This window comes from Callorhinchus milii, unplaced genomic scaffold, assembly GCF_018977255.1.
Source record: "Callorhinchus milii isolate IMCB2004 unplaced genomic scaffold, IMCB_Cmil_1.0 Scaffold9, whole genome shotgun sequence".
Classification (NCBI taxonomy): Eukaryota; Metazoa; Chordata; class Chondrichthyes; order Chimaeriformes; family Callorhinchidae; genus Callorhinchus; species Callorhinchus milii.
Genome location: NW_024704750.1, coordinates 21,364,747 through 21,376,951, shown reverse-complemented (window position 1 = coordinate 21,376,951; position 12,205 = coordinate 21,364,747). Strand labels below are relative to the sequence as shown.

The window sequence follows — 12,205 nt, the reverse complement described above, 5'->3', positions numbered from 1 at the left end:
CGCGGCCATCTGTTTTGTGTAATACTGTACATGGAATCTGCTTCGTGTCACCAGTGGCGTGTCCTGTATTTTACTGTTCAGTCGGGCTACACCTGTGGTTTTAAATCACAAACGTTTCTTTAATGTGTTTTAGGTCAAGGCCGTGTTCAGCAGCTTGCAGAGAACACAAGATACTTCAGAAGAAGATTGAAGGAAATGGGATTCATTATCTATGGAAACGATGATTCACCTGTGGTGCCTTTGATGCTGTATATGCCAGCCAAAATTGGGTAAGTTAGAAACACATTTCTTGGGCTTTGTAGTTGCAAGTTCAGGTTTTAAGCTGTCTTTTTTTTAAAAAAAAGGGAAAAAAAACCCACCAAAATGGTGAGTTAAAGATGTTTGCTCTGGTCTGTGGCACAGATAGCCCCGCGTAGCTCCCGGGAACCGATACTGAGCCACGCAATAACAAACGAGAACAAAGTGTCCCACAGAATGTACAAGGCCAGATCCCAATCCTTCACTGAGCCTCCGTCAGCCCATCCCAGCTCCAGCATTTCCTTTCGCCCTTGAGGAGTGGCGGATCTTTGAACAAATGTACATAGGAACAGGAGGAGGCCATTCAGCCCCTTTGAGCCTGTTCTGCTATTCTATTAGATCATGACTGATCTGTACCTCAACTCCAAATACCTGCCTTTGCCCCATATCCCTTCATACCCTGGCCTAACAAATATCTATCCACCTTGGTCTTGAAAATTTGAATAGATCCAATATCCACAGCCTCTGATCATGCCCCTCTCTGTCAACGAGAGTCTCAGCCAAGTCTTATCCGCAAGGCAAGAGAATTCCTTAAAAACTGCAAACTGATCTTAAGCTCTTGCTCTCATCTGTTGTTTTTTTGCTCCCTCCCAGCTCTCTACATGTGCCTTGTTTGTGTTACGTGAGTTGAAGTTGAGTTCTTTGTTTTTTCTTTCATTTCCACAGTGCTTTTGGGCGAGAGATGCTGAAAAGAAACATTGGCGTGGTTGTAGTGGGGTTTCCGGCCACTCCTATTATCGAATCGCGAGCTCGGTTCTGTGTGTCTGCCGCTCACACCACAGACATGCTGGATATAGTAAGTTTTCCTTCTTTTTAAATGACCTTGTGGGCGTATGGAAATTCAATAAAGCAGCTTGTAATTATGCGTGCCTTAAACTGACGGTCTTCATTCACAAGATAGACTTGACTGAAGATAGCCCTTTCCGCCAATTTGATCTCCTCTTTTCACAAAACTCTCCTTGCAATGTTTTCATGACAGAGTTGCGCAGTTTCTTAATTGAGTAAAAATAATACTAATGTGGTTACTCAATCCACGACTGTTTGTGGGACGCTGCTGTGCACAATTGGCTGCTGTGTTTCGCCCATCAAATATTCAGTTAATTCACTTTACAGTATATTCTGTAAAGCGCTTTAAAACGTCTCAACAACCTGATATGGCACAGTTATCAAATTCAAGAATTATTTTATTGTAAGTGGGTCTTAACAGTCTGGCCCCACTCGCCCTTCCTGGTAACTGTAAAGAAATGCTTCCTGTTGTCTAAAAATTGCCCTTTAGAAATTTAGAACCTGTGCCCTCTTTGTGCTGTTTGGTAGAGAACTGAGTGGTTGCTGTAGTTCTAGTGAGTTTAGAAAACCTTGTATGTGTTGCGTTAAAGTTAACGTTGACACTAAAGTGATGTGATAAACACTTGAGAAGCTTGTCCATTAGCTTTCTTCCTGTAACTTTTGGCAGGTCCACACACAGTTTTGAAGCCTCTTCAGGTGACTTACAAAAGTCTGCTTTATATTAACTTGATTAGACTACTGTGTTCAGGCTCGCCCACATGGTTTGCAATAACTTTTACTGGTGTGCTCCCCATGGGACAGGAGATAAAAGGAGATTCCAGAGCGCTAAGTAAACAGCTGGAAAATATGGCAGAAGAGAAGAGGAGAGGGAGGGTTTACATCCTGGGCCAATCGAAAAATACGGAAATATTTGCCCCAAACTTGAGGGCACATTTTTGACGGATTTCGCAGAAAATGGTGGGGAGTTGATTGGTGCTATTGACGTACATTTTACTGCCAACCTACATTTTTTTCACATTATTGATTAAAACTAAACATGAGGAAGTAACACATTAGATTGTTCAAAAAAAAAATGAATTGCTCCTTTAACAAAACACCAGCAAGACTACAGGAGCTCTCAGATCCCGGCACTACACACAGATCCAGAGAGAGAGAGCGAGAGAGAGACCCACACTCACAGACACAAAGTGACACACACTCACAGACACAAACGTGCACGGAGACACACAAACAATCAGTGAAGCCCATTTTTCTGGGCCGGAAACTGCATTTATGGAAGGTTTGTAGCAAATTCCGCATTTTTCTATTGGCCCAGTTTATATCTAAGTGATCAAAGTCTATAACTGAAGCAAGGCACATTAACTTCAAGCTTTCTTTTTTTGTTTGTTTGCTTTGCAATGCCACGCACAAAATATTTTTCTATGTCTGTTTGCCCTGCAACACAGCCAAAGGCACAGTTGCCTCGGGCTCTTTGCACTGATTTCGAGTGCCCAGCACCTGATAAATGATGCAGTGAGATTCCTCAGCAATATAGCAACAACCTTTTATTTGGGTATGGTGTAGTGGGTTTGACAGCTTAATGTTGCACTTCTGTTTTTAATCCCCCATTGCTGCTGGGAAGTGAGGGATTTATGTTACACTTTGTCTTTCATCCATCCACATGTACTTAGCTCAATAACCGGAATGCCTTGGCCACATTTTGCCCAGTTTCACAAGTTGCTTTCCGTACAGTCTGCCTTTGATAACTGATACGCCAAAAGTTGTCTTTGCATCCTTGCCTGTGTGTGTGTGTGTATTTTGTATAGACTGAGTTTAAAAACTTTGATCAGTGAGTGAGTGATGGGTCAGTTTTTTTTTAGGGTTTTTCCACCAACAGAACTGGGAACTGTTAATGCAGAGCTGGGAGCATAGGCCCAGGAACAGGCCGCTCAGCTTCTTGAGCCTGTTCCGCCATTCTATCAGATCATGGCTGATCTGTAGCTCAACTCCTCACTCACCTACTAGCCAGGTGTGAGGTGCTTTCCAGCTTTGAGTCTCCCCAATTCTTCATTGCTCAACTTCTTGACACTTTGTTGTCTATTGAAGCTCTTCGCAGGCTATCGCCTGGGTATGCTGTGGTTTGAGCACTCGCCTGTCAGGCGAGAGACCTGGGTTCGATTCCCGGCAGGGCAAAATCTTGGGCAAGTTTCCTTACTCCACACGCCTGATAATAATCCCTCAAGAGAAAAATATAATAATAAATTAGTCACTTCAATCTACGACTGTTTGTGGGACACTGCTGTGCGCAATTGGCTGCCGCATTTCGCCCACAAATATACAGTCAATTCACTTTATATTCTGTGAAGCGCTTTGAGACGTCTAGAAGACGTGAAAAGCACTATATCAAATGCAAGTATTATTATTCTACGCTACAACACCAACTTGCATTTATATAGCGCCCTTCATGAGGGGTAGGGTCCCAGAGCGCTTGAAATGCAAACAGGACTGAATGGCTGCTTTCTAAGAGGAATGAAGGGTAGGTTTCACTCGTCTTAGTGAGCGCACTCACTTCAAATGTTTGGTATTTTTAACTTGCTAAACATTTAATTATTTTTTAAGAGTACCAGCCAAGTAATGAGTAACTTGAAATGTTTCCCTCCCCCACCCCACCCCCCACCCCCAAGTTAGATTAGTGCTTCTTAACCCACATCTGGAAATAATAAAGAAGAAAGAAAGTGTGCATTTTACAGCACCTTATCACATTCAAATGTCTCAAAGTGCTTTGCAGTAATTACTGTGAAGTGTAGAGAATGTTTTTTGGCAACCATTTGTGCACAGCAACGTCCCACAAACTGCCAGGATGTGAAGTCGAGCTTTATCTGGAGGATTATTAGGTAGAACCAGAGAAAGAGCCGCTCATTTTGAACGGTGACTTTACAAATGTGGTGTCCTGTAGCTCTGTGGTTAGAATGCTCGCTTTGCAGACGAGAGACCTGGGTTCGATTCCCCGGGCAGGACGAAATGTTGGGCAAGTTTCCTCACTCCACACACCTGTTTACCTAGCGGTAAGAAGGAAGCTGGTTGTTAATCGATTGGTGGATCACTTTCCCACGGGTCATAATTCCTTCAAAAAGTACTAATAATAAATTGGTCGCTTCAATCCACGACTGTTTATGGGACACTGTGCGCAATTGGCTGTCGCGTTTCGCCCTCAAATATACAGTCACCACACTTTACAGTATATTCTGCGAAGCGCTTTGAGACGTCTCGAAGATGTGATAAGGCGGCGCTATATCAAATGCAGGGATTATTATTAAACGAGACCATGATTTAACATGTGTGGACAGTGCATGGGTGAGAGCATTGGATAACAACCAGGTTGTGCTTTTCCGCTTGACTTGCCTGCAGTGGAATAGCCAGCTCGCACTCACTGCCAAAGCTCACACATACATAATAATGGGTGAGAGAGATATCAGAGCGTACCAATTGATTCCTCCCGACTACATACTGTATAAATCAATTGTATTTTCGACACCTCAGTAGAAAGAAAGGTGTCTGAGGTGATGGGGGAGATACGTTGGGAGTCAGCAGAATGAATTCTCCCAATTTAGCACCAAGCCTTTTAAAGTTGCGAAAAACATTGTGTTTTAAGGATCACCAAAATGGTCAACCATGTTTTGAGGTTCCTGTATTTATTTTGTACTTTATATTGGAATCTAATCCGCGTTGAGGTTTTTTTTTCTCTGTTTAATTTTTGCATTGCGCATATCCTGTGGCTTTTCTGGGATTTGGTTAGTATTCCTGTGTAATGAGTCAAAAAAAAATGATGATGGGGCTTTCCCTGCCAGGGAGTTGTAAGGTAAAGTCTGTGGAAGAAAACGCCCCAAATCCCTTGTGGAAAATTGAAAATCTTAGAGAATTGGACCCTTTTTGCCTCGAGGCAAATGTACTTTAACCCTTGTTAAATTGCAAGCGATGGTTATTAAATTAATGGTTACTTTTTTTAAAAAAACAATAATAATTTTAATTGCTCAATCCTCGACTGTTTGTGGGACGCTACTGCGCGCAATTGGCTGCCACATTTCGCCCACAAAGTACAGTCAATCCACTTTACCGTTCATTCCGTGAAGCGCTTTGAGACGTTTCGAAGAAGTGATAAGGCATAAGGATTACTATTGTTAGACACAAACTCTCAGTTACAACCTGCTGCAAGTCCAGCTCCTTTTAGTGTTCACTGCAGGCAGTGTTGACAACCATCTTTCTTCTCCCTGCGCCCCCTCCCCCCCACCCCCACCCCCCCATAAACAATATTTTTTTTTATATTGTGGTTTGAAAGGAATTTCAGCTGAATGAAAGGGTTAAAACCTGAACTCAATTTTTCAGCTGTGACTTTTTGTAATACTTACCTAACTAAATACTTATCTAAATCAACTTTCCAGGCCTGAGATTTTTGGCGCAAGATGAAAGTTGCAAGTATCAAGTAATCTTCAATTCCCCAAGGTTCGCAGTACCATAACGACATTGAAAATCTATTAGCAGTATTCATAAAGTGGTGCGTGTGTGTGTGTGTGTCTATGTGTGCGTCTATGTGTGCCTGCCTGAATAATATCTTCTCTGTAGTTTCTGCAATGATATGGTAATTTAAATTAGAAAGCCCATTATATCCTGGAGTTCGTAAAACTCTTTGCATTTTTATTTAAACAAAATAACAAAAATCAGTTCCACATGGGCTGCGGCAACTTAATCTCCAGGGTGTCTCCCGTTACACAGCTTGGATTTGGGCTTTTAAGTATTAACGGTAAGGTTTCACTATTCATCTAATGAACTCTGTAATTGTCCAAAGATGTAATGGGCAGATCTTTCAGCTGAAGAGCAGCGTGCATTATACCAAAACTTTGAACAATTTTATTTTGTGACTTTCCTTCTGTTGGGAGCAGCAGTTGTACAAAATACACTCACTCCACTTTACAATAATAATCCTTGTATTTGATACAGCGCCTTATCATGCCTTTGAGACGTCTCAAAGCACTTCGCAGGATATACCGTGTATATTTTGTGGGCGAAACACAGCAGCCAATTGTGTACAGCAGTGTCCCACAAACAGTCGTGGATTGAGTGACCAAATTATTATCATTATTTTTTTGAAGGGTTTATTACCTCCGGAAAAGCGATCTGACAATCGACTAACAACCGGGTTCCCACTTGCTGTTAGGTGAACAGAAGCCTGTGGAGTAAGGAAACTTTCCCAACGTTTCGCCCTAAATGCTGCTCCCCATTACGGTTACCAAGAAGATTGACCAGATCTTGCAGAAATCTTGTTCTTAGTATGAAGCAACTCGGCCATTGTACCCACGTGATTGTATTGATGTCAGCTTTGCTCAGTTGTTGGCACCCCCACCGACAGATCAAAAGGTTGTAGGTTCAAGCCCATCATTGGCACTTAAGTCTTAAGCTTGTACTCGAGTGCTACATTCAGATGGTCTGAAAGACCTGTGGGCTTCAAAAAGAAGGGAGTTTCTCGCAGTCTCCAGTCCAACAGTCCTCCTAATTAAATGGTTATTCTCATGTAGGTGGTTTTTGGGACCTTGACTGTGGCAATTGTCTGCAGATAATCATTGTAATTAATCGCAATTACTTGCGAGACCTCTTGGAACGTTTGAAGGTGCTACAAAATGCAAGGCTTTAAATGTCTTAATAATCTTAAATTTGATTTCCTGTGAATGGCTTGAGATTGTTTACCCGTCATAAACTCTGTAACCCAATCACACCAGTTCTAACCGGACTCCACTGGCTCCCCGTCACCAAATGGATCGATTTCAAGCTCTTCACATGTTTTCGAGTCCTTCATGCCCCACCCCAGCACCTCCCTACCTCTCCAATCTGCTTACCCGACAATCCACTGCCTCCGCTCGACAGGCTCCGACCTCCTGCACACCTCTCGTGCCCTCCATTCCATCGGTGGCCGCGCTTTCAGCCACTGCGCCTCGAAACATTGGAATACTCTTCCACTAACCCTCCGCCTGACCCCTTCCTTCCCCATCGTCAGGCCACGCCTGAAGACCTTCCTCTTCAACCGTGCCTGCGGTCACCTCCCTACCCCCGGCTCAGCCTCATGCTCGGCTACAGTCAAGCGCCCTGGGACACTACCCTGCGTGAGGGGCGCTGTGTAAATGCAAGTTGTTGTTGCAAATTGATGGCGTTTTGTTGCAAATTTATGATGCACCCCAATCACTTTGTTATAGAGAACACGACATGTTGTACATCTGCCTTCTCTTGTGGTATCAACGCCAGTGTAAATTGAGGCATTTCAACATGTCAGACCCGACTTCCATGAAATACTCTATTCCCAAGAAGGTGAAATTGCCTGCTGAATGCCTTGCATGAACTCTTATGCCCTCATCTGCTGCCACTTAACACCAGGATTCACAAAGCTTTTTGGCTGCCCACCAGTGAGAGATACAAACCTACTCAAGATAAATGAACAATAGCTTTTAAAGAGGGAATTGGACAAATACTTTATGAAGAAAAATATAAAAGGGAAAGGGGAAAGGGCACAGCTAAATGGGTAGCTCCTTCAGAGAGTCGGCGTATAGCTTGAATGGCCGCCCGCCTCCTGTGTTTTATATTCAATGGTACTGCCACTTGTACATTTGCTTGGGCTAAGACGTTCAATCAGCAAGTTGTTAGAAAAGCATAGGCTGTGTTAATGGGTTTGCCAGGGACATTTAACAGTTGATTTGCTGTTTTGCTAGGGGCAGAGGGCAGTGAGAGGAAGCTTCCAATAGGCAAAGTCTGATGAAGCAACCTATTCAGTCAGCGGCTACCCCTTTGAATTAGTTTTAAAACACGACTTTAAATATGCTTGTACATGCACCCCATCAAATATACAGTCAATCCACTTTACAATATATTCTGTGAAGCGCTTTGAGACGTCTCATCGACATGATCAGGCGCTATATCAAATGCCAGACAGAATGGCAAACTATGCAGGTTTTAGCTCCAACATTTACCCCTCTCTCCCCCGTCCCCACAAAAAACTCCCAAGCCTTGGCTCTTGCCAGCCCAATACTTTCCGGAATTAGGTAAGCAGGATGCATCCCTCCAGGGAGCGAGAGAGTGCATTCCATTCCAATAATCTACCGCTCAGATTTCCACATGTAGATGAGATGCATGGAATTCTCAGTTTGGTTTGGATTCTCTTAAGCATGGTGATGAGTTTACACTTGCGGCAGACACCCAGCTGACCAAAAAAAATCTCAAATGCAATTATTATTCTATTATTATTGCCCAGCTGAGTGTGTGGATTTATTTCCTAATGAATAATCTTGTTCCCTTTCTATTCCTTTAGGCTTTAAAAGTAATAGATGAAGTTGGTGACTTGCTGCAGTTGAAATACTCTCGGCACAAGTTGGTGCCCCTAATAGACCGTTCCTTCGACGAAACTACTTATGAAGAAAACGAGGATTGAACTGGACTGTGCCAGGCACTGGGCAAATGCTGCAAGTCTTGTCTTTGCTTCCACTTTACAGAACCACTCTGCTTCTTTATTTTTAACCTTCAAACTTATTTATTTTTTACTGAACTAGAGGGTTTTGTATAGCGCCACTCCACAAAGCCATTTGTGTTTTCATTAATTGGAGCTTTCAATTAATGAAATTAATCAATTAATCTCATTTGAGCTTTCAGTGTTACTTTTATTTATTGAAAAACAAACTGTGGATTTGCAGAATTAATGTTTCCGATAACTAGGTGATCCTAGTTCCCATCCTTTAAACTCTGTTCACTGTGGGCTATAGTAGGTGTTGGTCTGTGCAATATAGAAAGATGGCACCTTCAATGTCCCTCTCACTAAATTCTTCAAAATACAAATGGCTTTCTCTCTCTCTCCTCGCGCTCTCTTCCAGTCCTCCCCTCACACAGAAAACCAATTCTAATGGGTCAAAGTGTTTGTTTCAAGTGCACTTGTTCATAACTCTTCAGCTACCAGTTAGTTAGTCATTTGGATCTGCAAGAGAGTGTGTGGCAAGTCTTTGAGCCAAACTCGTTGTCCCGAGAGAGGAGGGGACTGGGATGGGAGCGTTTTTTTTACACAAGAGAGAAAGAAAATCTTCAAAATAAAAGAAAAAGGGGAAGGATAATTTTTCAAACCTTTTTGCTTTTGGTGCACTGTGGAGATCAGGCGATCTCCTTGAGAATAACACTATGGTTATAACCGCTCTGAAGTCTTGATTCACTCTTCCCCAAACAATATCCGTTCATTGTGCAACGCTCTGGTGATGTAGCCTGGCTTTTGCCGAGCTTTGAGGGCCGTAGACATTCCTCAGTTTCACAGAGAATATATCGGAAACCAATCCCCTCCTATGTTTTGGTTTTTCCCCCCCCCACCACAAAAAACTTTCAAAGTCATATAACACTTAGTCTTGTATAAAAGTAATGCTGGGAAAAAAAAGTTAAATGTTATTGCACATTGTGTATGCACAAGAATCTTCTTGCAAAGACTGGAATATTTAAGACATATTTGTACCTGTGTGTGAATCTTTTTATTTTTGATATATTTGACAAGCCTAAATAGACCAAAAAAAAGGTTTACGGTTTATATTGAAACTCTGTCTTGCTTCAGAGTCGCGGGTAACTCAGAACCCATCTTGGTTACCCCACACACACACACCAAAACCTCACCACTGTTTGCTGAACTCGCACTACCCTGTGACACTCCCATTAATGGTTTTAGTAAAGACACTGCTCTACTATTATAGTTCCCAAGTGAATGAATATTAAGGCCAAAAGAAAATCCACCTGATTTGAAATGCAAAGGGTGTGTGTCGCAAATTTTTTTATTCCAAAATATTTTTGGGACTTTCCCAAACAATGAACTTTGTGGCTGCCCACCAGTGACTCGGCTCGAAAATCTGTTGTAATTGCCAGAAACCCTCTCCGTTTGAGAGCTCCCGAATTCTTACCCGTGATCCCGTTCCACAATTCCAACCTCGTTGCATCCCACGAAGGTTGCGTTGATGTTTCCTGCATTAATCGGGAGTGCAACGTGCACAGTACGAGCGCAGGTACGCCGTGTTGTGGACCTGCTGTGTGTTTGGGTGGACGGGGGAGGAGGATAGGAGGTGTGTGGAGGAGGAACTGTTTATACACTCCTGCGTTCGAAAACTTGTTGTGCAATGTAGTTGTTTTTTCTATTCCAAAAAAAACTTTCAGAATAAGTATATTCGTCGGAAAACTCATCTTTTAGGAATGGGGGGCCGTTTGGACCGGAGGGGTTGTGCTAAATTGCTCAGCTTAATAGACCGTCGCACTCTTACTTGTGCTGGGAAGAGGCGCGGATTTAGCCCTGAACCCACCAGATGCATTAGCTTTGGGAGATATTTTAGTGCCTTTTTTTTAAAAAATCCTAAGGGAATAAAAATATTGCAATCTACGTATAAAAATCTGGGTCTGTATGAGGAGAGAGCAGCCTCACTCTACTGCAACAAAGAAATTGTTCATCATAGATTTATTAAGTGCCGTGATTTGATTTTTTTAGGCTCTATTACTAGTTCATGGTGTATCTTTTGAAGCTCATTTCTGGCACCCGTTTCAAATAGCTAGCAATCGAACCTTGGGTTGACTTGGATTTGGTGCAGTGTGACTGAGTGGTTGAAGGCTAACGCATTCGATCTCTGCACGATTAGCATAGGAGTCTGGCCTGATTGTCGGTACTGGTGAAACACCCTTGATTGAGTTAGTCTGTTGTTTACTTGATGCCAAAACAGCAACGATGGGGCTTCCAGAAGGCAAGAGAGTGCACGTTTCCAGATGTGCTCATTATTATACATTCGTGGCCTTTTGGAAGGGATTTTGACATGGAGGACAGCAGGCCCAAATTGGGATCAATCAGGATCTCTAGACTGTATCTGTCTGTGTATGAGGAGGGAAGGGTTGGGATGGCGCTTTCACTTTGGTGCAAGATCATATCCTCTGCTGTGCATATATTTTTTTTAAAGAGATTTTCCAAAGACTGGATTGGTAATTGGGAAGGTTGAGTGCAGCAGTTCCTAAACGTCTGCTCAAGTCCAAAATGTGGGAACGTTTCAGTTTTAGTGCCTCCTCTTGTCTCTCTGTCCCACCCGCCCCCACCTCAATCACCTCCCTCCCAGTAGATCTGGGCAATATTTAACTGATAGGAGGAGATGGGTTTCTGTGAAGCCTACCAAATGTTATCACTCTCTGTGGCTTTTTTTTAAATGTTTCTTTATACTGTGCTTTTAATCATTCAGATTTTTTTGATCCACTTGTATCCATACAGGGGCCTAAAACAAGTTGGTATTGCATACAAACCACATCTCTGCAGGTTTGAGAGCTTTAGGGGAATCAGAACCCACCTTGTGTGTTAAACACGTGGGATTGAATGTCTTTTTTTAAAAAAAACACGTGCACAGATCAAGAATTTGGGATCTATAATTTTTGGAGTCTTGATTTAATGTGCGCTCGATCATTGCAAGCAAGCAAACGGCATTTATTTGGAGGCAATTAAGGTTCATTTTGTTTATGTAAAAAAAAACACACACACACACAGAACTGTTCTACTTGGTGCTTGTTTTAAGCCGCCTGTGAGGACATGCTCACCGAGGGGGCTCATGTTGTATCATTCTTTTTTCTCGATGGTGCTTTTCTTTAACAGTTTCCCTTCCCAAAGGTGCATCAAGCCATTGGTTTCTGGAGTACTTCATTAACCTCCCTTCTCCCCACACACACACACCCCCTCCCGCGCACACACACACACACACACACACACCCGCTGCCCACACTCCCCCTGCCCACAGCCCCCCTGAAGTTGTTCATAATCAAACTACTACAAGAAGCAAAATCAGGAATAATTGTCCCGAGTAGTTTATTTATTTATTGCGACCACAACTCGTTCATTCAACTGTGTGCTCCTCCGACTGTGTACTCAGACCATTCCCTTCTATGTGAGTCTTGAAGGCAGGTTGGCCTTTCTCCACAGGCCCCCATGTTGTAACCTGCATTGTGATCGACTTCAGAGAAGGGTTGACTGCTGTAGGGTTGAACTGACTATATTGTTACTAGTTAATCGGCTGGTTATATTAACACTAGCTTAGTTAGCAAACGCACGGGAGCCTTCTGACCAGGG

The 12,205-nt window shown here is 42.9% G+C and overlaps 1 protein-coding gene across 1 annotated transcript in view; it reads left to right on the top strand.

Annotated features, from left to right (window-relative positions):
• sptlc2a (serine palmitoyltransferase, long chain base subunit 2a) overlaps positions 1-8,670 on the top strand; it is a 60,947-nt gene extending 52,277 nt beyond the window's left edge. The window contains exons 10-12 of the mRNA XM_042338293.1: positions 134-269; positions 964-1,093; positions 8,411-8,670. Of these exons, the coding sequence (XP_042194227.1) occupies positions 134-269; positions 964-1,093; positions 8,411-8,530 (386 nt within the window). The 3' untranslated portion in view covers positions 8,531-8,670. The remainder of the gene's footprint in view (positions 1-133; positions 270-963; positions 1,094-8,410) is intronic.
• Positions 8,671-12,205: the final 3,535 nt, after the last annotated feature.